The following is a 27,047-nucleotide window of genomic DNA, read 5'->3' on the forward strand; positions in this document are numbered from 1 at the left end:
AGATATTCAGTAAAACGCTGGCCTAATTAAATTCAAGTTGTGCACCTCGTGTCCGGAGGGTCATCAGATCACGATAATCTGGGTGATATATTCCTGATACCTTTGATCAAAGCCCTTATTAATGCACCACTAACTCCACATAAATGTACTGTACAGCACTCTGCTAATGTTTTGTGATGTTCCATGTGTAAATAAATGTTTAAACTTACGAAAAGCTGATTAATGATATAAATATATAAATTAATACACACCAGCAGAATGTGTGACCACATCATGAAAAAATATACTTTGTTTTTATTGTGTAGTTAATGTCTTTATCCTTTTTTATCTTGTATTTTTTCATCTTTACTTTTTGTTGTACTTTTAATCTTATTGTTTATTACAAAACATTTTTTTCTTTCATTTTAAAAAATGGTATCTTTAGTTTTTGTTACACAGTATGTTTTACTTTTAATTTTTTAATAGAAAAGTGAATGTTTGTTTTTATATTCATTGCACAACTTTTAATCTTTATTTATTTTCACTTATACAGTTTTCTTTTTATTGTGAATGTTTGAATTAGATAACTTAATAATAAAATATATTTTTATCATTGGCACCTCTTTTTTACATGTAGCTCAAGGTTGTTTTATTTATTTGCTTTTTTATGAAGTACATGACCTGATGACTGTGTGTTTTAATTTTAATGAGCAGAAAATATATTTTTGAAATATTTAAATGTTCATATCTAGTAAAATAAAGTCATTTTTTTTTTTCCTGTTTCATTGAACAGTTTCAGCAAAATTCAAAGATGCCACAAACCTTTACACAGTAAGTCCAAGCAGAATACATCTGGGGGAAGCATTTTACGAGAAAAAAGTCCATATTTTAGGAATAAATGAGCATTATTATTATTACGGTTATTCCAAATAGTTTGTCTTCATTTCTTCAAAAGTCATGCACTTTTATATTCATTGCCACAGTCTGCGGTCATTACTCAAGGATTCCCCTAGTGGACAGACTGATAATGGCATGTTTTAAAAGCACCACTTAAACCACTAGATAAACTGTTGTGTTATTTTTTTTATATATATAAACCTGGTATAAACATGTGAGTTTAGGTAAAAGAATATTATTGAACTACTTTTTAAATCCACCCACAGCGGGTTTGTATTTCCAGTCTTAAGTGAAATGTTTACTTCGTTTGGATCCTCTTCTAATACATGTATTTTTGTCATATGACATTTAAAAAGTAAAATGGGAATATTTAAAGCGCACTTGAAGTTGTATTTGACCGGAAAGGACCGTTTGGCTCCTGTGCGTGTATGAAATATTTGTCCGATGATGGAAATCCAGCTCTGGAATGCGTTTTTTCCTCCTCCGTGTGTGCGTCTCGGATATTTCTCTGACTGGCTGTGAGGTAAGAAAACAAGGCCGTCCCCCCGTCCCCCCCTTTTTTCCCCCTCCGAAGACCCGATTGGCGCAGACGGGATCTGAGGAATGTCCTTAAATGATTTAAATAGCGCTCCTGTCCACAGCGTCGGCAGAATAAATCCGAGCGCCGGAACAAAACCGGAGAATTCGCGCGTAATTACACAGATCTCTGAATGAGATTCTTCAGCAACTAAAGGAAGAGAAACCGGGACAAATAATCGGACAAAGAAGACTTTTTCCGCCTTCTAATATATTTCCACCAGGTTTTGATTATTTAAAAGGTTGGTAAAACACATTTTTGTGCGCTTTCACTGTGTTGGCGAGAATGGAGATGTGTTTCTAACTGTGCGTAACGCTGTTTGGGTATGAACAGGGAGCTCACGAGAGATTTGGAGATGATGCTGTGCGGCATCTTTCTGCTGTTGATGCTTTGGAGTAGTGAAGGCGCCAGATTGGCAGGTAAGAATGGGAAATGTACCTTAATCCTCTTTTTACGCATAAAATGTTTAAACTGTGATTGTAGTGATTTTGTAAACCACAGATCTTGCTGTTTAAATGTCGCTTTCTTGATGACTTTATGCACTTGGGTTGCTCCTGGTTTTACGCATTTGGATAGATGGATCAGAGACGTGAAGGCTGCTTTTTCTCTTTACGCACAGAGAGCCGGGATGACAACAGCGTGTATGACTTATTTGATCTCGCCCGAGTGAACAAGAGACACGGAGTGAGCCTGGTGAGAGGTGCAGACCCCTACAGCCCCGCGTACAAAATCCTAAACGCAGACCTGATCCCCCACGTCCCCGACAGCTCCTTCCGGGACCTCATCGACTCCATCCAGGCTGAGAGGGGTTTCCTCCTTCTGGTCAACCTGAAGCAGTTCAAGAAAACCAGAGGCAGCATTTTAACTATCGAGAAAGCCGACGGATCCGGCTCGGTTTTCGAGATCATTTCCAACGGCAAGGCGAACACCTTGGATGTCGTCTACTCCACCATGAACCAGCAGCAGCTGGTGTCCATCGAGGATGCAGATTTGGCCACTGGGCACTGGAAGAACATCACCCTGTTCATTCAGGATGACAGAGCGAAACTTTTTGTGGGCTGCGAGGAGATTAACGAGTCAGAAATGGATGTGCCGATCCATAAGATCCTGTCCCAGGATGTGGCGGATATTGCGCGCCTCCGGATTGGAAAGGGAGCCGTGAAAGACAGATTCATGGTAAGTTCGATGATGTTTTTAATGCAAATAAACTGTCTGGTGATGGACACGAGTTTAAACTGGTGTTGGTTTAAAATAAGTCTAAGTGCAACACATGTTTTTTTTTTTTTTCTCCAGGGAGTGCTCCAAAATGTGCGCTTTGTCTTTGGGACAACTTTGGACACCATCCTGAGAAATAAGGGTTGCCAGAGGGGAGGTGAGTCTTGGTGTGCGTTCATATTATAAGATGAAGTGACTTTCAAAATTATACACTGAAATGGATATAACCATGAATACTCATTTTGGACCCAGTAAACTTGAAATTAACGTATAAATTAAAACACAGCAAGCATTTAAAAAAAGGAAGGATGGATGTCTGAGATTTTATCTTTTTTTTTATCTGGTTAAAAAAGGAATATTTGTAGTTGTGTCCATTTTTTAGTGTGCAGTACATGACTTTCAGGAATTGATTCTTTGAAATATTTCTAAAGTATTCAGATTCTGTTGTATTTTGTAATCAGCAACTGATAATATTTCAAAGTAATCCAACCCAAATGTCCAGGGATCAGATCTTGAACTGAATTTGATCATGGTCCAAATGCTATATGCAAAAAAAAAAAACAACAACAAAATCTCAGAACCAATCTGTATTACAGGCAAAATAATAACAAAGTTAGTTTCTGGTCATTTTAGCTGACAAAGTGTAAATCAGCCAATATCTGTAAATTTGACAGTGAATGTATTTTTTATTTTTTATTTTATTTTTTTTTCTTGTCCTGCTGCAGGTGTCTTAACTGACATGTTGACCCTGGAGAACCCAGTGAATGGCTCCAGTCCGGCCATCAGGACCGATTACACTGGCCACAAAGCCAAAGGTAAGAATCTTTCCCCCTTCCTCCCCCCAAACCAGCCCCAGATCCCTGTGGCTGTTCTGCTCTCGGCCATGAATTTAAAGACGTGAACTAATTGACCTCTCTCTCTCTTTCTAATGTGTGCAGATCTGCAGACTGTCTGCGGTCTCTCTTGCGAGGACATCATGAGCATGTTCAAGGAGCTCAAAGGACTCGGCGTGATTGTAAAGCAGGTTTCAAATGAACTCCGTAAAGTGGTAAGCCCCCCTGACGACCGCAGGGACCTGCTATTTGTCATCCTTTTCTGTTCTGTCCGCCCCTCTGCTTCCATTTACAGCATTCCCTGTGCGTAGCCACTTGTCGCTGTAATGGCAATCAAGGGCCAAGTCCTTAATGAGACCCATGTGAACACACAAATACGTTTGGCTGTCAGCTTTGCTTTGCTATAGTCAAGCAACGTCTTAATCACGGTGTCGGGCGGTGATTCATTTGTATTGGAACTTTGGCAATGTGAATGTTTTCTGTCTTCCGTCCTGAGTAACCCCCCCACCCCATTTTCTCTGCCTTTTTCCCCTCCAGTCAGAGGACAACAAATTCCTACAAAGCCATATTAAGATCCACAGCGGCGGCTGCATCCACAACGGCGTTATGCGCAAAGACAAAGACGAATGGACGGTGGACAGCTGCACCGAGTGCACCTGCCAGGTAGGTGTCATCCCACCTGTCGGAATGCAGGAAGCATTGTTCCAAATCCTAGCTGTAATGAAGTGATACAAGTGTTGACGTTAACGCCTTGCGCTGCAATCAGTCAGCCATCAACACTTCTTTGAGGCAATCAAAGGAGCATGTGGCGTTTTCCATGCAGCAGCATGCTGTGTGAAGTGACGGATCATTAGCTGGGTGATCACGGGTGAAGTTTATATTTTCCGTCAACACAGCAGGAATGTCCTGTCTTTGATAAAGATCACTCCATTGTGAGAAATGGCAATTAGGCTTGGAACAGCACCACAAAAGCCCCTTTTTTCCAACACTCAAAAAACTGATGCATTGGATGAACTCAATTCAGTTTTGTGCAGGATTTCCATCTAATAAATATATGTAGCTCCAACTCAAATAAAACACATCCATGCAAGATAATGTAATTTAATTTATTTGGGATTAAATATATTTATTAGATGGAAATCCTGCACATAATTGAGTTGAGTTCATCCAATGACCCATTTGTAACTGACTCATTGGATTGGATTCCATTTAATAAATAAATGTAGTCCCAACTCTAATAAAACACATCCATACAAGATAATGTAATTTCATTTAGTTGGGACTACATATATTTATTAGATGGAAATCCTGCACATAATTGAATTAAGTTCATTCAATGAGCCTTTTGTAACTGACTCATTGGATTGAATTCCATCTAATAAATATATGTTTTCCCAACTCAGATAAAGCATATCCATGCAAGATAATGTAATTTCATTTATTTGGGGCTACATATATTTATTAGATGGAAATCCTGCACATAACTGAACTGAGTTCATCCAGTGAGCCATTTGTAACTGACTCATTGGATTGGATTCCATCTAATAAATATATGTTTTCCCAACTCTAATAAAACACATCCATACAAGATAATGTAATTTAATTTAGTTGGGACTACATATATTTATTAGATGGAAATCCTGCACATAATTGAGATGAGTTCATCCAATGAGCCATTTGTAACTGACTCATTGGACTGGATTCCATTTAATAAATAAATGTAGTCCCAACTCTAATAAAACACATCCATACAAGATAATGTAATTTAATTTAGTTGGGGTTACATATATTTATCAGATGGAAATCCTGCACATAATTGAATTCAGTTCATCCAATGAGCCATTTTTGAATGTACAGCCAGTTAGCGAAATTGTTCTTTCTGGACTAATTCAACTGTTCTTCGTTGCAGAATTCCGCAACAGTGTGCCGCAAGATATCCTGCCCGGTCATCCCCTGCACTAACGCCACTGTGCCTGATGGCGAGTGCTGCCCTCGATGCGGAACACGTAAGCACCATTTGATTTTCCTTCCATCTTTTCAATGACAACGTGGTGTACCCCTTTGACACTTGTCTCCTTGCCTTACAGCAAGCGACTATGCAGAGGATGGTTGGTCCCCATGGTCTGAATGGACCCACTGCTCGGTGACCTGTGGTCGGGGCATCCAGCAACGTGGACGCTCTTGCGACCGCATCAACAGCATCTGTGAGGGGACTTCAGTCCAGACCCGTGACTGCTATCTTGAGGAATGTGACAAACGCTGTGAGTCATTTGCCATTTCTCATGTATCCATTGTGATAATAAATTATTTCCACTGTGTAAAAAATGAATTAACTGCATATGTGTTGCTTACAGTCAAACAAGATGGTGCCTGGAGTCACTGGTCTCCGTGGTCTTCCTGCTCTGTGACCTGTGGTGAGGGCAACATCACTCGAATTCGCCTCTGTAACTCCCCAACACCCCAGATGGGTGGGAGGGACTGCCAGGGAGAAGGACGTCAAACCGAAATCTGCCGAAAGTCACCCTGTCCCAGTAAGTTGGATTTAGAGGGATATGTTTCCTTTTCAAATTGAGCTCCAAGAAACATCTTGATTATAAAATGTCCAAAAAAATAAAACTGCACATTTTCTCTTTAAAAATTTAGTCAATGGAGGTTGGGGACCCTGGTCGCCATGGGACACTTGCACTGTTACCTGTGGTGGAGGAGTCCAAACCCGGAAACGTCTCTGCACTGACCCCATTCCAAAATATGGAGGAAAAGATTGTGTTGGTGATTCCACAATGTCTCAAATTTGCAACAAACAAGAATGTCCTGTTGGTAAGTGGCAGAGATTTATTAAATACCAAATATTTCAGCAAAATTAACAATCGATTTAAACAGTTTAAAACTGTTTCCCCACACAGACGGATGTTTGTCCAACCCATGCTTTCCTGGTGCAAAGTGCATCAGCTTCCGTGATGGTTCCTTTAAGTGTGGCAGATGTCCACTTGGCTACACTGGGAATGGTATCACATGCAAAGACATTGATGAGTGTAAAGAAGTTCCTGACGCTTGTTATACACATAATGATGTCCATCGCTGTGAGAACACAAAACCAGGTTACAACTGTCTGCCTTGCCCACCTCGGTATTCTGGTTCTCAGCCCTTTGGAAGAGGAGTTGAGCAGGCAACAGCCAAAAAACAGGTTTGAGTTTTTACATCTTTGCTGCTCACACAGGACAAGATAGTTGCTTGCGTTGTGTTAAATCACCTGTGGTTTTCTTTAGGTTTGCAAACCTCGTAACCCCTGCCAAGATGGTAGCCACGATTGCAATAAAAATGCCAACTGCATCTACTTGGGCATCTTCTCCGATTCCATGTTCCGGTGTGAGTGCAAACCAGGATATGCAGGGAATGGTCACATCTGTGGAGAGGACAGCGATTTGGATGGATGGCCCAACACTGACCTGCTTTGTGTGGAGAACGCCACCTATCATTGCAAGAAGGTAGCCAGACTCAACATGTACAAAAGAACAAAAGGTCGTTATTATCCATTGCCGCTGTGTTATTATGACAATGGACTCCTTAACCCCTCCTTCACTCCCTTACAGGATAACTGCCCAAACCTTCCCAACTCTGGTCAAGAAGATCACGACAAAGATGGCCTGGGTGATGAATGTGACAATGATGATGACAACGATGGAATCCCCGATGATAGGGTGAGCCATCATAAATGCTTTTTATAGACCACATTCATGGTTTTTTGAGACAAATCATAGCAATTAGATGTTCTTCCTCTGGGCAACAGGAATGTTGAACCTCCGTGTTTGTGTGCTTTCACTAGAGAGTCCAACTGGAAAGCCAGAAATATATAAATAGTACAATAGAAATTGGACAAAGCCAAGTTTGAGAACAGGGTTGCTTGTTACCCATAATTTATAATGTGGAGTTGGAAAGTTGAGCAAAAAAATAATGCAGTGGTAGGCATACCAGCTCACTTGCAGTGGAAAATTGCAAACCTCAATTCCAAAGAAGTTGTGATATTAAGCCAAATCCAAGTAAAGGCAGAAATCACTGCTTTGCAATTTTTTTTAACTTACGACTCACTAAAACACAGAAAAAAATTGGGGAAAGGGTATTTTTTACACCTGGAGTATGATGAAATGCTTGAAGAATATTTAAAACACATCATGCTTGGCTATCAAAGGAGTGTCTGACAAAGGACTTGAAGAGAAAAAAAGAGAGAAAATGGGCCATAGCTCAACCATGCTTTGTCAAAAGAAAAAAAACATTAGCAGCATTCCTCAAGAGGGGAATTCTTCTGATTTGAGGTCCCCACCAAATAAAATGTGGTGTTGGTGTTTTGTTTTTGAATTTAGGACAACTGCCCAAAACTATACAACCCTGCCCAGTATGACGCAGACAGAGATGATGTTGGTGATCGCTGTGACAACTGTGTGTTCGAGGCTAACACAGATCAAACCGACACAGACAACAATGGAGAAGGTGACGCCTGTGCCGTTGACATTGACGGAGATGGTAAGTTCCCTGGAACTTTGGCTGGATTCCCTGGAATTCCGCATGCAAGCTTCAGTCAAGTTTGCGAAGGTTTTTTAGGCTAAGAAAAGCATTTTTTTTAACAGGTATTCTGAACGAGAATGATAATTGCCCATATGTTTACAACGTGGAACAAAAAGACACTGATAGGGACGGGGTGGGAGACCATTGTGACAACTGCCCCCTTGAGCACAACCCTGATCAGGTAAAGTCACTAAATTATCATCTTTTTGCTACAAGCCAAAGATTGATCTATCGTGCAACTTAGCAGAACCCTTCAGTCAGAACTTGCACCTGTATTTGTGTTTAATGAAGCAAAGGAATGTGACTACTTCCACTTCTGTAATCATGTAGCTTTGAAACGACTATGAATGCATAGGTGTAGTTTTACTAAAGTGCATAGACACTGGACACTTGTCTTCAGGGACATTGCTTGCATACCTGAAGACAAGGGGCTACATTTAAACGTTCTCCTGAGTAGCACGTCTCATATTGAGGGTGGTGAAAAACAGTGTTTGAAGTGAGGACAAGCGTTCTACAGTATACTCGTAGTAGTCAGCCTTTGGGAAAACTCATTATACTGGAATTTTCTTCTCTGACAGATCGACTCTGACTCAGATCGTGTGGGAGACAAGTGTGACAACAACCAGGACATTGACGAGGATGGTCACCAGAACAACATGGACAACTGCCCCTATATCCCCAACGCCAACCAGGCAGATCATGACAAAGACGGAAAGGGTGATGCTTGCGACCACGATGATGACAATGATGGCATTCCTGATGACAAAGACAACTGCAGACTGGCCTATAACCCAGATCAACTAGATTCTGATGGTGAGTCAGTAACACTGCAACATTGATGCATTTAGCCTGCTGTAGATCAGAGATAGTCTTGTCACACCATTTATACCATGTAGTTCAAATCTTTCATTGGAATTTGATGTCTAAACAATTATTTTCCTTCTTAGGTGATGGTCGTGGTGATATATGCAAGGACGACTTCGACCAAGACAAGGTTTTGGACATTTATGATGTGTGTCCTGAGAACTTTGCCATAAGTGAAACTGACTTCCGCAGATTCCAGATGGTTCCTTTGGATCCCAAGGGTACTTCTCAGATTGATCCCAACTGGGTGGTGCGCCATCAAGGCAAGGAGCTGGTTCAGACTGTTAACTGCGATCCTGGCATTGCTGTCGGTACGTATCACACAGGTGACTCACTACATGTGCATAGATGGAAAGTAGTCGCAAAATAATTCTGAATTCTTATCACTTGTCACTCCAGGCTATGATGAGTTCAGTGCTGTAGATTTCAGTGGGACGTTCTTCATCAACACAGACAGGGATGACGACTATGCTGGATTCGTGTTTGGTTACCAGTCCAGTTCTCGCTTCTACACAGTAATGTGGAAACAGATCACACAGACCTACTGGTCCCATACACCCACAAGAGCCCAAGGCTACTCTGGCCTGTCCATCAAAGTGGTCAACTCCACTACTGGGCCTGGAGAACACCTGAGGAATGCCCTGTGGCACACTGGGGACACTGCAGGACAGGTGATTTTAGGAATCACAGATTCAAAGAGACATAAAAACATGCCTTTGAACACTTTCTCATTATTAAAACTTGGAAATTCCTCTAATCCAGGTGCGCACTCTGTGGCATGACCCCAAGAATATTGGCTGGAAGGACTTTACTGCCTACAGATGGAATCTGACCCACAGACCCAAGACTGGGCTCATTCGGTGAGTTCAAAATTATCTGTGCAGTTATAAATCCTCACAGTTCCATCTTTGAAACGTGTCAAATTTATACGAACAAATGATCTTTCTCATTTAGGGTGATAATGTATGAAGGCAAACGAATTATGGCAGATTCTGGCAATATCTACGACAAGACGTACGCCGGAGGACGACTCGGCTTGTACGTCTTCTCTCAGGAGATGGTTTATTTCTCAGACCTCAAATACGAATGCAGAGGTAAAAACATTTATGAAGCGCATGACTAAAAGTGAACCCGCAATGACTTAAAACTCTTGATTTTAATACATTTTCTGTGGTTTATCTTTTCCAGACACATAATGGGACCGCACTGATTCCCAGAAGAACATATCATTTTCTTTATGAATATATAGTACAAGATTTGGAGCGATATCTAACTTTTCCTTTGAGAAATGCACATTGGAGGAACGGCGAGCTGGTGTGAGGTAATCTGACCTCAGGACTTTAAGCCAAATGAAAGTTCAATGACGATTCTGCACCAAACTCAAATTGTGAGCACAACACTGCTCAGAAGAAACCGACCCTGCTCTCGCTTTGGAGGAGGGCCGCACTACTTGCTTTGCACAGCTGAACTGTTGTCGGTATTCCTTTAAATGAGGGTTCAAAGGGAAGCGCGCTTTTTCACCCCCCTTTCTTTTTTGAGCAATAATATGCATCTGCTGTGGACTCAGAGAGACATATCAGTATGAAGACAGCAGTAAGAGAACTTTTTTAGAATGGGGAACTAATGCCCCTTGAAGGAACTATTGAGGGACCATGGACAGTATGGATGGACTGTTATGATCAAAGAGTGACTGAGTGTTTTTGTGCATGTGTGTCATTTCAAAAGAATACTTATGAAGACAACTGACTGTTTTTTCTCTGTTTTCGATCACCCGTCACCTGAGAGCCTATATATTCTCATGTTTAGCCAAAAGGTAGGGCTGGTCCAAGACATTAATCCTAGTCTTCTCAGGAATACAAAACGCAAAGGCTGTGATTACATCAGTCTTTTTATTCATCTTCGAGAGACAAAATACAAGCACCAGCTGTCCTTACATCTTCACGGTTTCTCTGGTTAGTCTTCTGCACAATAGACAATCAGAAGCCCACACTGTCAGGCTTTGAAAAGGGCTTCATATAAACCTTGTAGTTCATAAACAGGTGAGCAGATTTTCACCAAACCTGGTAGGAATATTCCTGAAGTGAGTGTCTCCAGATGATTAACATTTGGAGTAGATCAACAAAGTCTTCAAAGACAACACCTTTACATGGACTTCGGTGAGTCTTCAAAGCTCACTGCAGGTGCCATTGTTCCAAAATGATGCTTGCTGATATTTTTTTGAGATGAACCATGTTTTGAGAAGTCCAGTCAGGTTCATACTGCAGCCAGTTCCAATCTGAGCATGAGTTAATTCTGTTTTTGAGCATGTAAACGGTTAAAGCAGGATGAGATGGTTGAATATCCCAAATCAAGTCAGGTGTAGTGATGCAGAGTAACCAATGCCAAAAATGAAAGGGAACAAAATTCAGGACACACAGGGCCCTAAAACACTGCTCTGGAAAAGTAACTATAAGCCTTTATTACAGTTTTTAATATTAGCAATCTTTAATAAATGTGTCAAGGCATGGAAATCTTAGAGAAATAGATTTTCGATCTCTTTAAGGCCCAAATAATAGTGTGATAAAATAGATAACTTATCCCTAAATCCCATTCTGCTTCTGCACAGTAGGCATGGCTGTTGTGAGTGTGTGTGTGTGTGTGCTTTTTGGATGAGGGAAAATCAAAGGAAACCTTTTGTGTACAAATATTACCTCATGAATTATTTTTGTATCTAGGCCAGCAATACACAAGAATCACTCTTCTTAGCAACAGAGTAAAAACTGGTCGGCTTCTTTGTAAGCAAGTATTTAGTGCCATTTATATACTGTATATAAGATATTTTTGTAGCAGAAGAAGCCCCCCAACAGGAACGTAAAGGACTGAAGAGCTGCTGTGCTTGATGTATTTCTTGTGGATTTTTGATAAATTATTCTAGTTGTTTTATGTTGAGGTTATGTCATTTGTGTAGATATATGCTATTTAAATAATTTATCTAGAAGCGTAGCCTCATATGGAAGCGTTTCTGTCTGTATAAACTTATTTGCACACTGACATGAGGATGTCTGTTGTTCAGATTTTTGTATGTCTTTTTTTTATTATTAGTGAAGCTTTTCTATAAACATTTGTCCCATAGTTTCGACCCAAAGTTGCTGTTTATACTCCTACCTGTTATTTTGTAATGACAAGTGTACAATAAACACTTCTGGAAAATGAATAAAGTCTTTCAACTTTTTTTTAAGTAAGTAAAAATGAATGTTTGAATGGCTTGGCTGAAAAGCTTCGGCGTGAACGAGTGGTGCCAGGTCAACTTGCCAAGCTTTTATTTCAACTCAGATGACTAACTGCCTTGTTTGTTTTCACATCAGAAGGTATTTGGTCTTTGATAAAAGAGTCTGAAAGCTAGTGGTAGCAAATATTCAAGGTGCGCAGGGAATGTGAATGAAGCGTTAACTCCCATGAAAACCCACGCCAACATGGCTGGTACATTAGAAGACGATGCTCTTTCATTTGCGGTGATCAAACCGTGGGCAGCGGAAGGTGAAAGAATGAGCTGAAGATAGCCCTATGCCTGGGTGGTCTTAAACTACTTTAATTTGAGAAAACAATGTTTAAATTCAATTCATGGTGACTGACAATACAAGACTTGATTCTTTGCAGTTTACACCGTTGGGATCTTCCAAGAGCATTGAGAAGACACTCATTTTCCTGACCAGAAACAGTTCAGATTGATGTCATGGGGTAACAGGTAATTTTGAAGAAGATCCAGCTGATTTCTTTTGATGTAACCCAGGATAAGTGTTGGGTTATCACTTTGGGTCAGAAGTAAAGAAAAACCATATTGAATTCAATTCAGTTCCATTTATTTATACAGTTCCAAATCACAGCATAAGTCACCCCAAGGTGCTACACAAGGATAAACTGTGCACCCGCTGAGCATTCACATTGGCAACGGTGGTAAGGAAGAACTCCCTCGAGTTTTTTTTAAATGGGAAGAAACCTCAAGCAGACCAGACAGAAAGGTGACCATCTTCTTAACAAAATAAATATGACAGAGCAGGACAACAAATTGTCAAACATGCAAAAACAGATTATTCAGCCAAGCAGCAATGCAACCCATATGCGGTGAAAACATCTGCTTGCACCAGGTATGAAGAAAGCCAAGGTCCATTCATCTGCAAGGAATGAAAGGAAATTGTGTTCATGGCTGACCTCCCACAGGGTCCAATCCATAAGCTTGCCGAAGAAGGTAGGCAAGACCGTGAAGGGAAAATGCATGGGAAAGTTAGGAAAAGGTGTCATCTTTCAAAAGGACAATGTCCTTCCTCACTAGTCATTACATAGTTGAACTCATTGAACATCCATCAACCTCTATTGGTTTGTCATCATCATACTTCCATCTGCTCCCAAACATGAAGAAATAATCAGCTATAAAGCATCTTCCAGATGGCGATGATGTCAACTCTGTCATTGAAGACTTTGTTGAAACGTAAGATGAAATGTTTTACATAGCAGAGATCCAGATACTACTGGACCACTGGTAGAAGTGTGTGGACACCTCGGGGACTTGGGTGAAAAATAACTAGTTGAAAAATAAAAAAACAGATTCAAAAAGAGCATCATATTTAGGCTCAAAACTTTTCATCCAGACAAGCGTATCTTGGATGCTCTTTCATCTTTCACAGAGGTCAAATTAAATGAGTCATACTGTGTCGCACAAATGGAATCCATTAAGTAAGTGTAGTGGAAGGAGAATTCTTGGGAGTCAACAGCAGGAAAAAGGAGTATGAAGAATAACCCATTTAAACAGCCTATTCATGCAGATGTGATTACACATTACACAAGCATCACACGCCGTGTGAGTAGTAGACGCAAGGAATTTTATGCACAAGGGTAATAAATTCAGCCACTTTATGGGAGGGAGCTGAAGTTATGTCTGTTTTTACTTTTGCCAGGAAGAAAACGCAATAAAAATGTTTTCAATCAAAGATCTGATTAGACGCAGCATCCACAGACTAAGACTGTTCTGGAAGCAAAGTTTAGTCAAGTTTAGATCTACCACACGACCAGAAAGCGTTATAATCTAAAGCACCAGTAAAGGTCATAAAAGTAAAGACAGCCTTAAACACGCCAGCGGTCTTTTTACATCAGACTGCATTCTTAAAGTACACTGAACTCACTTTGTTCATTCTTCTAAATAAGAAGCACAGTGAAAACATACAGCACTGATGCTATTTATAATGCCCTCAAGATGTTGGTTATATATTTCATTTAAATTACAACAAATGCATGCAATAATTAGAAAAAATGGTTCAGCTCTCAATATGACAAGGTTTCCATCAACCCTGATCCTGTTTATGAATCTGTGCTGCAGGGCTCAGAATTTGGTTTTGACCTTGGAGCCTCACCTGGAGAGCATGTTTTCAGTCCAGAGGAATGTGAGATCATTCCCAGGTCAGAATGAGGGGGCGAGGCGCAGAGTGAGGTCCAAAGGTGTCCATGCCAGAAGAGACGAAAAGCAGAACCTCTGGGATAAAGTCTACGCAGGTGGAGACAAAAGCCATGACAAACCCAAAGCATATCCCTCAAAGCTGCTCATGTGCCGGCATTTCCTCCAAAAGGAGAACATTGTTGACATTTTTCTCTGTTTGGTTGATTATAAGTGAACATTCTTTAGGCCCCATCTGTGGATCAGTAAACTTTTGATGTGTATCAAACTTTCCCCTTCATCGCCTTTGTTAACATTCTTGCTTTACAACATCATAAAGATTTGATAGCTTCGCCTGTGGGTTGTCAGTTGGATCATCCAAGTCTCACAACCACACAGCAAGACAGGCAGCACCAGTTCCCTAAGGATTTGAACCTTAGGATTTGAAGATATCGGCATTGCCAGCCACCTGTCCAGTAGACCTCATAACTTCATAAACTCTTCTCAGGCGCCTCTTGATCTCAAACTGCCAAAGACCCAGAGACATGCATGTCACTGCCCAGATAAGTGATAATTTACTCTTCACATATTTCACAGTGTCCCAATTAGTGCAGCAGATAACAGAATATTTGCAGAGGAATCCTTCAAATCCGGTTACAAGCACAATAATTTGTCCCTTTTGGTACATATTTTAGAAAATTGACGTTAGCCATCTGAATTTTCAATAGAGGGCCAAGTAGGGGTCAAAATAAAAAAAATGTTCCAATCATATTGAAAGCTATACCACTTTATGTGTCTGATCACAAAGATTTCTAAAAGGTATAGTTTGGGCTATCTGTGAGTGAATGTTATGGAGTTATGGGGTAAAAACAGCAAGAATGGCGACAAAGTTCAGTTTCAGTTTGTACAGGGGTCAGAAGTTAAAGTTGCTCCAATTATTGTGAAACATGATGCAATTTATTGGTTGAGTTAATAGGGTTAGTTTGCACCATGTGTCATGCTTATTTGTCATGTCACGGGGTAACATATGTAAAATGTCACAGAATCCAATGGATGTTTGACCTTTAACTTGTACACCAAGCATTCAACACAGTCAAAACTATTCCATTTATTAATCCTATTAGTTCAACCAATAATTTGCACCACATTTAACCAAAATTGCCGCAACTTTAAGTTTTGACCCCTGTACAAACTGAGACTGACCTTTTGTCACCATTCTTTGCTGTTTTTACCCCATAACTCCATAACATTCACTCACAGATAGCCCAAACTATACCTTTTAGAAATCTTTGTGATCAGACACATAAAGTGGTATAGCTTTCAATATGATTGGAACATTTTTTTTTATTTTGACCCCTGTGCGATTCTTCAAATGGCCCCTACTTGGCCCCCAATTGAAAATTCAAAAAGCTAATGTTATTCTTCTAAAATATGTACCAAAAGGTATGCACAGTCAAATCTTGGTGCTTGTAACCAGATGTGAACGATTCTTACAGTAATCTGCTGTACAAAATCTAATACAGTGAAATATACATTTGTTCAGGTTTGATGTTTATGAAATTGCTGTTTTATAATAAATTTGTCTAAAAACATGCTACACTGTATATTGTTGTTAGACACAAATCAGATTTTGTGTCTAAGATTTTTTGCACTTGGAGCTGGAATCCTGTTTATGTTATTAAGGAAAATTCTAAATTGGTCCCACAGGATCCAGTTACTCAAAAACCACACTCGTCTCATCCCAGTCGGAGCGGCAGCAGATTACCGACAGAGGCAGGAATGACTGGAATGTTTAGGATATTAGGGACAGGAGGTGGACTGGACCAGAATACTGCAGCTGTCCCCTCCGATTCCTGATCCCAGTACACCTTCGTCCACAGATTACTAATGAAGACCTGCTGTTACAGCTGTTTATGTGTGCATTAGAACATTTTGTAACCAGCATTCCCACTTATTAGATTTAATGGCAGCTATTTTCTGTTCTTATTTATGGTACTTGGTTGAATATGCGTGGTGATCCTGCGGTTCCATTTCCTCATGCAGTGTCAAAAACACAAATAAGACCAATATGGCACAATCCATCCGCGTTTACAGCCCATCACGTATAATGTACATCTGTATAATTTAAAACACAGCTTTACACGTTACTAAACATCCACCACTAGGATTCAGTGGATTAAAATGTGACAATGCAAATGAAATGTTTACGTGACTTCCTAATCCCTCTCACAACTTGGCGGTGACATTGCAGAGATGACACATCCTTTGGTGGAGGGTCGGATAACATCAGGGGACAGAATCTTTTAGGGTCGCATCTCACACCCAGCTCTCTGTCAGCTCACATTCATCCAGCAGTTTGCACAACTGCTCCTCAGTCAGAGGATCATTCTGCAACAACACATAGAAACGTGTGAGTTTAAAAATATATCTATAAAGTCAATCTGTGGATTCACGCTTTGTGACCTGTGGTGGGTGTTTCTGAGCACTTTCCCCTAAAATGACATTAAAAAAAGGCTGATTACTCTTGAACATATGAGAAACGTCAGCCTTTTATGAGAAATAACTCAAAGTGACCAGCAAAAACCGGAGCCAAAATGTGACCCATGACAATGTAACAATGTGGTCAGCCCCATCTTGGTGTGCACTGCCTGTAGCTTAAAAGTAGGTTAAACCAGAGTTATTACAATTTTGTGTTTTTCCATAGGTTTTTCCTTCACATTGATTTATTTAAATTTTTGAGTTTTTTTTTAATATAGTTCCATTTGTTTGAGTGTTGAGATGGATTACGAGCACTAATATGCACCCTGTGAGTACAAATGGAGTGCATGTGCATTACGAACCTGCCTTTGTAAGGCACATCTGAATACTGCACTGATTAAGATGTAAGTCATAAAGAGATTTTTATTTCGTACCACTACAATTTTATTCCTTAACATTTAAATAAGGGATTCATAATATGATGCTGCCAATATGATCAAAATTAACACTGTCTGGAAACAATTTAGAATTTCTACCCCTGATGGGTCGAAATTCAAGCGATCTGATGGTATAACATACATTTGGTCATAGATCGCATGGTGGGATCACCCGATCTGTGCAAGGATGTTGAGAAGGACATGCCGATTGCTGTTATACATTATAATGTATAAACCTACATTATAATACTTGAATTTCGGTATAAACTAAAATTTGTCAGTTTTTAAAATTTGAAAGGCCGTACAGCTTTAATACCAACAAATATTTGAATTTATTAAATGCATTTGCTTCTAAAATAAAAGAAAAAAGAAACAAATACAGAATATTTGCCACTGAATTTAAAATTTTAATATCTTCCCAACATTCACCTCAGGTTTCTTCCTTACTGCTAACAGCCTTTTGGCTTAAATGCACCATATGAGAAATCCAGATAAAACGTTGCCAATACCAACTGACTTGCAGTAAAAGTGACTGTTCATTATAATATATCACGGTGCTGACGACATCTCACATGCCGAGTTTGATGATGTTGAGCCAGAAACACTTCCAGTTGGACTTTACTGTTGTTTTTCTACTGATAAGTCCTCAAAAGCTTCTGGGACTGCATATAAATTCAAGGACGAAAGCCAACCTTGATAACTGGGATGAAAGGAAGGTTTTGTAATATCAATAAATGTCAGTAACTATCCCTGGGAGTTATGTTTGTAGTGATTGTAGCTTCTAATGTTACAATTGTGTTGATACCGAATTGACTTATGAGGTTCAGTCTTCATCTCTCTGTCCTCTGCTTAGACGACAGCAGCAGCATTGTCATTTTTTGCCATTGTGATTATCTTCTCACCAGTATGACACCAACATGTTATCCAGCAGAACCAGACCGTCAGTGACTGAGTTGAATAGTAATCAGTGTCATCGTTCTCTCAGTATGTGTTCTCATGGTTCTCCATCTCCACTTGCTCTGAACAGAATGTCCCTGGCCTAAAATAAGAGATGTCCGGCTCGCTTAGTTTGCATCCCAACTTGCGTCTTTTCATGGTAAACATGACAGAGTTCAATCCAATATCCAGTCAGATGACTTTTATTTCCCCACATAACACATATTTTCCTGGAGACTGTGTGTCCTCTCTTTGACGTGGTTGTCCTCCAATGGACAGCATCTGGACGCTGAGTTGGTCTTCTCTGGTACACTGAGCTCTCATTAGTCACACACTGATATTATTTTTAATCTTGAAGTTCTACCAGGAATATTTCTTCATTCTTTTTAAGGGCACAGGATACTTCACCCACCTTTGGGTTTCTGAGTGTTATATTATATTATATTATATTATATTATATTATATTATATTATATTATATATAGTAGTTTAAGAGTGTGCATCTCTCCCTTATAAAATGATATCTTATGAAACTAGACCCATGAGCTAAGATACTATTCAGGAACAATACTTTTTATCATGGAACGATTCAATTCAATGTATATTGAATACTGAATATACCAACAGTATATAGTAATATTGCTTACTGTAAAATAAATATTTTATGAATGACTCTGGACCTTCTTTGGGTTTTTACGTATGTGTTTAGCACATTGTCACTGCCTCTGCCTGCCTTTTTTCACCACTGGGGGCAGCACCTTATAAGGTTGTAGAAAGCCCATCATAGAAGAAGACCAGAAGAAGAAAGCAGCTGTTGATAGATGTGGGATGCCAAGATGCCATGAAATGGTGACTCTAAATTGACCATAGGTGGAAGTGCATGCAGAAATATGTTTGTCTGTTTATATGTGGTCCTGCAATAGACTGGCGGCCTGTCCAGGGTGTACCCCGCCTCCCTCCCAATGACTGCTGAGATAGGCTCCAGCTCCACATCACCCTAAATTGTAAGAAGTGGATATAGAGAATGAATGAATGTTCGAGTTGTATCAGTTAGTTGTCACACCCCTAACAGCAATATAGTATTATATAAGCGTTAACGCGTAGCCCGTGGGGATCCATGGGCTCTACATTGGGTCGTTTTTATGAAGTAGGTAGCTGACATTTTCAAGGGTGGTAATAAATTATGCAAAGTTTCTATAATGATTTGGAATGGCGTTTGAATCCAGAATGTAATTATCAATGTCCATTGTTCACTGTTGTTAGTTAATATCCATAGTTTCTCCAAAAATATTAGTCCTATCAATGTTCCATTTTGGCGGCGGTCATCCTTGACCCAAAATACATAAACATACCATACGGCAAATGTCAGCTCTCCCCAGTTTCTCCATGATCAAAGGTACACGCAGGCACGTATAGACGTACACAGAGGCTACTTTGCTTTTAATATGATTGATATCATCCCCAGCTGGAAGGATGTGTAATTATCAGCATCCATTGTTCAGTGTTGTTAGCTAATATCCGTATTTTCTCCAAAAATATTACTCCTATCAATGTTCCGTTTTGGCGGAGGTCATCCTTGACCCAAAATGTATAAGCAAACCAAACGGCAAATGTCAGCTCTCCCCAGTTTCTCCATGATTGAAGCCATACGCACACATACACGTACAAAGAGGCCACTTGGCTTTTAATATACAGATTCTTAATTTTTTAATTTAGCCGATCATCAGCAATCACAGTTGTGACCCTTTTCACACAGAAACGGGGTCATATAAAATGAGTTTAGTCAGTGAATATTAGCAATTGTATTGTTGTCATTTTTGTCTTGTGTTCAACTACGGACAAAATTCTGGTCAATCAGCGCAAATGACACAACACACAAGAAGGTCAAACTGATGGAGTGGGAAAGTTACTAGGTTCATTATTTTTTGCTTGAAAGGAGGATTTCTATCTCTTTTCAACAACTTGACCAAACTGATGATAATGTATTCAATCTGAGTGAACGTTGTCAGTGCAGAAAAACATCTACACATGTAATACTTGGGGTTGGGACAAAACAGCTTCTCTTCTGAGACAGGATCTGGCAGAGATGTTTTTCAGTGTTGTGATAAAAAATTCATTGTTACTATTATCTTGTACTGCAGGGATATGATCCAGCACCCCACCCCTTGACCCGTAATTGGAGTTAGCGGGTATAGAAAATGGATGGACGGACGGACGGACGGATGGATGGATGGCTGGACTATCATCATGTGTGCATTTGCATGACTGCTGACTTTTGCATCTCACTCTGGTGCAGAATTGTGCAGAAGTTGTCATATGTTGTGCAAACTGTAAAGTTCATTCAGATATACTGGTGATTTTGGGTTGCATAATTTAAAAAAACTGAACTGTCTAAAGTTAAAAACCCATCTCTCTGTGAGCCTTTAAAGAATGCATCAGCATTATTTAAACAACATGAAAGTGTTGCCTGTCTGGAAATAGTGTGTCTTTGTTTTCACATATTCACCACATCCCGTTGACTTTTTCAAGCCAAAGTCAAATCAGTATATGTATCTATCCCCACAAGTTGAAGGTAAATGCCACGTTGTCTGATTGGACCACATTCTGATAGGCATCTCCTCCAGACTAATTGTCCAAGTTTAGAGTCCTCCCCAGTCTAATGACAGCCTTAAGGCCATGGAGTGTTGAGTCACATTACTCCTTTATGACCCCAGCAATTACCCAAAGGACTGTTTATCATCTTCTAATAATGAACAGGAGAACAGAAGCAGCACAGACACATTCCAGCCTTAATGTCCCCTGTAGCAATCTGTGTTTCCATCTTCTGACAAAGCAAGACGTGTCCTTTTGGCTGTGGACTTCATATCAAAATAGTGGAGGAGGTCTTAAAAACACGTAGGAATGTCTGATGCATGTCTTCACACTCTGTCAACTAGTTTCACTCTATGTCAATAAGGACAGTTGCATTTGAAGAGTATGAAATCGACTTCTTCTGTGAAACTACAATATGGTGTCCTTTCATCCACTAGAAGTTGGGATATTATACTAATGTTATTGGTTTACTTGTTTGTGCAACTGTTGTCTTTTCAAATCTAAAGTTAGATTTTTCACAAGTTGACGAAAAACAAGGCAAATGGTACTAATGCAGACAACTATTAAACAAGTTCCTTGATGGTTGCTGCCATATTAGCTAGTCATGCTACATCATCTGATAAAAAAAACCCTTCCCTACTGAAGTAGGAACTGTTTTTAAAACCGTTACGGGATAATTATGACAAATACAGTCCCTTCATGTCGACAAGCCAACTTGACACCACTCATCTTTGATGCATTGAAAGTGTCCAAAATGGTGTTAGCTATTTTATTAGCATGACATCCTGTGTACAGTTTGGTCAAATCCTGTTCTACCAAGGTAGAAAAGGTTCGAAAAACACATGGCTTTAGTTTGCAGGCAGAGGTCAAACCAAAGTGGATGGTACAAGCATAGAGACGAATAAATGCTAGAGCGGGAATCCTCATTCTCTGAAGCAGACAGTAGTATTTCACAATGTTAAATAAAGAGATAAATTGAAAAACTTCAAAGTTGACCCAGATCTGACTCAAAATTTAGCCAACTCTCCCCTGATATAAGCACAGTTTTTCCATCAAACGTTGTAACCTACGGAGCCCTGGAAGTGTCATCGCAAAATGTTTTTCATGTGGAGAGAGCGTGCGCACGTTTTGTTATATTGTGCGCACATTTTATTATATTGTGCGCTCATTTTATTATATTGGGCGCTCATTTTATTATATTGTGTGCACGTTTTATTATATTGTGCGCACGTTTTATATTGTGTGCACGTTTTATAATATTATGCGCACATTTTATAATATTGTGCGCACGTTTTAAGCATCATTTGATTAAAACAAAGGCACGATCTACTTAAACGTGGCCACAATTTGTAAAACGTGCACTCAATATTGTCGTGACACATAAATGTTGGCTATTAGTCAACAAACCAGCAGACAGTGTAATACATTTCCCCATTAGAAATGGATCTGGTCAGGGTATATCATCATGGTTTGGGCGCACAAGGACATCAGCATGGCATCATCTGGAGTTTAAGCACATTAAAAACGATGTTGAGGGCGAAGTGTCTCCCCGTCATGAGGATGACAATTTAGGTCATATTATGGAGTTCATTTTGAACGAAAGGAAAATGTGCGCTCATTTTATTAATTCGAGGTCTCAATTAAAAGATAACATGCACTCATTTTATTAATTCGAGGTCTCAATTAAAAGATAACATGCGCTCGTTTTATTAATTCGAGGTCTCAATTAAAGGAAAATGTGCGCACATTTTATTAATTCGAGGGCTTGATTAAAGGAAAACATGCGCACATTTTATTAATTCAAGGGCTCGATTAAAGGAAAATGTGCACACGAATTATCACGGCCAACCTGCGCACGTTTTATTAATTTGAGAGCACGTTTTATTAATTTGTGGGCTCAATTAAAAGAAAACATGCGCTCGTTTTATTCATTCGAGGTCTCAATTAAAAGAAAACATGTGCTCGTTTTATTAATTCGAGGTCTCAATTAAAGGAAAACGTGTGCACGTTTTATTAATTCGAGGTCTCAAAGGAAAATGTGCACACATTTTATTAATTCGAGGGCTTGATTAAAGGAAAACGTGCACGTTTAATTCATTCGAGGGCTCAATTAAAGGAAATTGTGCACACGAATTATCACGGCCAAGAAAACCTGCGCACGTTTTATTAATTTGTGGGCTCAATTAAAGGAAAATGTGCGCACAAATTATCATGGCCTTAAAAAAATATCACTTTAAGTGACCTCTCCCGGGTTCCGTAGTAGCCAGTCATTATTTTTTTTAAATATTTTGTACAGAAATAGCCAACCTTGCAAGGTAGATCACATAACCACTGCCTTCCACCATCACCGATGGAGGTAAGCAATAAAACAGTGTGCCAGTAGTCAGGTTATTAACAACCAGGAATGTCTTTGACCAACATTAGCGATAATGAGGACAGACACTACTGGGGGGGGGGGTTGTTGTTTTTTAACAAGATTAACAATAAGCTGAGACTATTCATGTGGGTAAGCACAGGTGTCCTTAATTTTAGAGAGACCAGGGGAGCATGCTGTTGTTTTGCTGTCTGTCTCCTCTGTACTAACAGTTACAATTGCTTTCAACTCATCTCCACCCAAAGTTTGACTCTGGGATAGAAACGGGAGTTGTGATTACAGGAAATGTATCCAAAGGAAATGAATGATTTGTTTGGGCGAGATGTATCCCAGGGTTATCACAGAGACGGGAACAATAACATTGAGGCTGGAAGGATGGTCTAAAAAAAAAAAAAGCTACACATAATTATTATCAGGTACACCACTAGGAAACGCTGACACAGGAAGAGATAAAACTCTTGTCTGGTTTTAAGGTGAGACTTTTCTAAGTGCCTCCACCTTGAGACAAGACAAATGAATCCATAAATTATCATTTTTCACAGCCAGTCTTCAGTCAGAGGAAGGGTGTAACTGGAAGCTGCTGCTGCTGCTTTAGATAGTTTTTGTCAAACTTTCTCATAATATGGCATAAACATGAAATGAGAGCTGGAGGCGGAAACTCTGTATATCCACTTACCACTGACTGACAATTGCTATTGGAAAAATTATAGGCCTTTGACAGCAGGCTTTCTAGAGAAATACATTCATCATCCATCTGTCCATTCATACATACATTTTTCCAGTGCTGATCTGGGTACTAGTTATGATGGTGGCAGGCAAGGTAATAAGGTAGTGCAGACATCTAACCACGACTATCAGCTCTTCTTTAGTGGGATCCCAACGTGTTTCTTAACCAGATAGGAGATACAGTATAATTCCTCTGGTGTATTTGGGGTTCCACCCTGAGGTCTTATTTTAGTTAGGCATGCTCAGAGAATTTTTAGGAGGCATTCATTACACATTTTAAATAGATGTCCAATCCACCTGGAGTGTCCAGGCTTTTCAATCTGTTCTGATGAAATATACAAATTGTGGTCATTCACATTTCTGATTTCACTGATCTCTTTCAATACGACCCACAGTTTTTGATCATAGGTGAGGGTTGGTACACCTACTGAGCTACAAAAATGCAGAATGTTTGTAGTCCAAAGCAGTGCCTTCTTTACTGCTGAGCCAGAAGCTGAAACATTCAGTTTAGAAGTCAGTCTGATTTTTTGCTGTCCAACTGGTTAGCTGTGGATTTCATTGTCATCAACAGTGAAATGTGCCCGAGTTTAAGATGCCAAATATTTTCAAGTCCAGCCAAACCCTGTGGATAATTACTGTAAGCACAGCAAGCACTGGTCATCAACCCAATCCACCAAATTATTAGATAAGTGTGATATCCCTAATACACTGTATTATAATTGAGCAACTCATAACAATTGGATCATTTGGGGCAAACTTAGTAATATCAGGTCAAGTTTGGTAGCAAGCACTGGTGATGCAACTGACAACCACCCAGTCATGAGAGTCCAATAAATCCAAATACATGGTATATTTGGTAGTTGTTGATTGGACTGCAGCAAGGTTCTCTCTGTGTTCTATCACACCCACCTATTTCCCAAACACTTCAGGTTGGACTATGGTAACATGGAGCCATTTGCAAAGCAAGCAGGTGTAAGGGAAAATATATGTATGATAATATATAGGGTGTCTGAAAAAATGTACCCAAAGGTACTCTGAAATATGAATACCAGGAAATAGTTTTCCTCGGAAATAATAATGCTTTTCTCATTTCAGAAACCCTAAAGTTTGTTCTGCAGGACATTAAAGTCCAGGAAAAATGCCCCAGTTGACCCTAATTCAGAGAACAAAAATCGTCTAGTTCTATGCAACGCATCCTAAGGGCTGGCTTGCATCTCTTTCCATACAAAATTCAGTCTCAGAGCGAATTAACTCCCCAGCAAATGACAAGGAGACTTGAATTTGCTATGTGGTGTTCCGGAAAACTGGAGACGGATGATTTGTTTCTTAGGAAACTTCAGTCGAGGAGGATACATTGATCATGTGCTGTAAAAGATAAAGGGATAAAACATCAAAAGGAAAGACTGAACTACAGAACATGTCTAATAATATTGACTGGTTTTTCTGTGCTGTGAAAATACTTTTGGGTACATTTTTTGAGACACCCTATATAACTTTGTGTAGAGCAGGTAACTTAGTGGATAAGGAGCTGGCCTGCCAATATATAGACCTGGGTTCGAAACATGCTCATGCTATCTGTCTGTGTCCTTGGACAAGACAAAGACAAAGACAATCAAGACAAGACAATTAATTATCTCAGTTCACCCAGCTGACCAACGGTCCTCAGGGCCTAAATCAGACTTACTCCTTCTTCTTCTTTACCCATTACACACTTCAACATTTTCCACTGTGAAGTCTTTCACCATCCTCGTGTTTTTAAATATCATCAAAATGACAGTAAGTTCAAACTCCTCACTAACAGGAGTGTCCAGTTCCTGTTACACAAACAACCGCAAGGGGAGTTCACACATACCTGTGGTAGAAGTTGAAGGTCCTGGGGCACACCCTCATATCAGTTATCCACCTGGAAATGAATCTGACAAAGGCACAATTGTTCAGTCCTGCTGTACTGGACCACCACCTCTGGACTACTCACTTAATACTGATCAGTTTTCAAGGTCACTGACTTCAATCAATCAATCAACTTTTTTCTTGTATAGCGCCAAATCACAACAAACAGTTGCCCCAAGGCGCTCAGCCACACGCCTCATCTCTGTCATCTCACAGGTCATAACTCTACTATTACTACTACTACTACTATACTACTATTATCTTATAGCAAGATGAATCTGATTCATCACATTCTGTGTACACGTCTGCTCAAATGTTAAGACTGTTTTGACTGACAGCTCTACTTTGTAGTAGTATAACTACAGTACTCCATCAGCTGGAATAAATTCATCTGCGTTTATTTATTTATTTGTCTGTCTGCTAGCAGGATTACATCAAAACTACTTCACTGACTCCCACAAAATTTTTCCTACAGACAGATATTAGGGCATGGAAGACTGCACTGAATTTAGAAGCTGATTCTGATCCAGATTGGTGGACGTCAGAAATCTCGGATTGCTCTTGTTTTTAGTATTTTGACTTCCTGTTAGAAACCTTTGGTGCCTTCCCTGATTTCTGATTTTTGCCTGCTGTTATGGACTAAGTGCTTGGTGTGAAAATTTGTCATTACTGAACAGTGCCTGTTTTTGGCTAATCCTGTTTGGTCTGATCACCCATGTGTGAGTTTTTAAATTAAGTCTGTTTGTCTGCTGTTACAGTCAGCTATCTGTTTTTGCTTCTTTTTTTTTTTTTAACCTCCTGGGGTCCGAGGGCATTGTTTTGGACAGTTCACTCGCGTGGCATAAATGTTTTATTATTGCTGTTAACAGCTCTCCCTGCATCCCACAATCAAGTTTTATGTCTCTTTTTTCAGGACAACCTGTGCTTTCATAATATATATGCTTTTGTTGTGTTTTATAAGTGTAACAAAGGTTTACAATCAAAAATAAGGAAGGAAAAAGTAAAGTGGAAAATAATTTATAAATAAAGCCCAAAAGTATGTACTCATTGGAGCACCTAGGGGGCTATTCAAACAGCCCAACTAGTAACGTATCTCTCCTGAAAACGATCTTTGGCTTTTCACGTGAGGTGAATCTGCCCTACGATTGGATTTTAGAAAACCATGTGATGGTGAACTAATGCCGATTGGACACTCACATTGCGCACGTCATCACACAGCTTCTATGAGGAATACAAAGATGGCCGATGGCTGGCTCGAAAGTCTGCGGAGAGTTAACTTTTCAGCA

At 39.7% G+C, this 27,047-nt stretch overlaps 2 protein-coding genes and 1 pseudogene across 3 annotated transcripts in view; 2 read left to right on the forward strand and 1 right to left on the reverse strand.

Moving 5' to 3' along the window:
• The window catches only part of LOC117531940, a 29,313-nt pseudogene extending 27,890 nt beyond the window's left edge, over positions 1-1,423 (forward strand).
• An 88-nt stretch (positions 1,424-1,511) lies between these two features.
• Positions 1,512-12,114, forward strand: LOC117501136 (thrombospondin-1-like). Of its 2 annotated transcripts, none has more exons than XM_034159968.1 (22): positions 1,512-1,694; positions 1,781-1,872; positions 2,073-2,629; positions 2,747-2,825; positions 3,394-3,483; positions 3,607-3,716; positions 4,039-4,164; positions 5,411-5,507; positions 5,589-5,762; positions 5,856-6,032; positions 6,145-6,318; positions 6,405-6,685; positions 6,768-6,986; positions 7,092-7,199; positions 7,860-8,019; positions 8,124-8,242; positions 8,640-8,874; positions 9,009-9,236; positions 9,325-9,596; positions 9,688-9,785; positions 9,880-10,019; positions 10,114-12,114. In XM_034159968.1, exons 2-22 carry the CDS (start codon positions 1,809-1,811, stop codon positions 10,119-10,121), a joined length of 3,516 nt encoding a protein of 1,171 aa, XP_034015859.1. In that variant the 5' UTR covers positions 1,512-1,694; positions 1,781-1,808; the 3' UTR covers positions 10,122-12,114. The 2 variants fall into 2 exon arrangements, with proteins under 2 accessions (XP_034015859.1, XP_034015858.1); XM_034159967.1 differs by having other exon boundaries at positions 1,787-1,872.
• Positions 12,115-16,613: 4,499 nt separating this feature from the next.
• The window catches only part of fsip1 (fibrous sheath interacting protein 1), a 74,560-nt gene continuing 64,126 nt past the window's right edge, over positions 16,614-27,047 (reverse strand). The window contains exon 9 of the mRNA XM_034195608.1: positions 16,614-16,717. Coding sequence (XP_034051499.1) covers positions 16,646-16,717 — 72 coding nt within the window. The 3' untranslated portion in view covers positions 16,614-16,645. The remainder of the gene's footprint in view (positions 16,718-27,047) is intronic.

Source organism: Thalassophryne amazonica, chromosome 19 (genome assembly GCF_902500255.1).
Source record: "Thalassophryne amazonica chromosome 19, fThaAma1.1, whole genome shotgun sequence".
Taxonomy (NCBI): Eukaryota; Metazoa; Chordata; class Actinopteri; order Batrachoidiformes; family Batrachoididae; genus Thalassophryne; species Thalassophryne amazonica.

What these genes read in the sequence shown, in the direction of transcription:
- LOC117501136 (XM_034159968.1), top strand. Translation starts at nt 1,809, where the DNA reads ATGATGCTGTGCGGCATCTTTCTGCTGTTGATGCTTTGGAGTAGTGAA. An exon ending in CAAATGAACTCCGTAAAGTG is followed by an intron (nt 3,717 to 4,038) that starts GTAAGCCCCCCT and finishes TTTCCCCTCCAG; the next exon opens with TCAGAGGACAACAAATTCCT. An exon ending in CCGAAAGTCACCCTGTCCCA is followed by an intron (nt 6,033 to 6,144) that starts GTAAGTTGGATT and finishes TTAAAAATTTAG; the next exon opens with TCAATGGAGGTTGGGGACCC.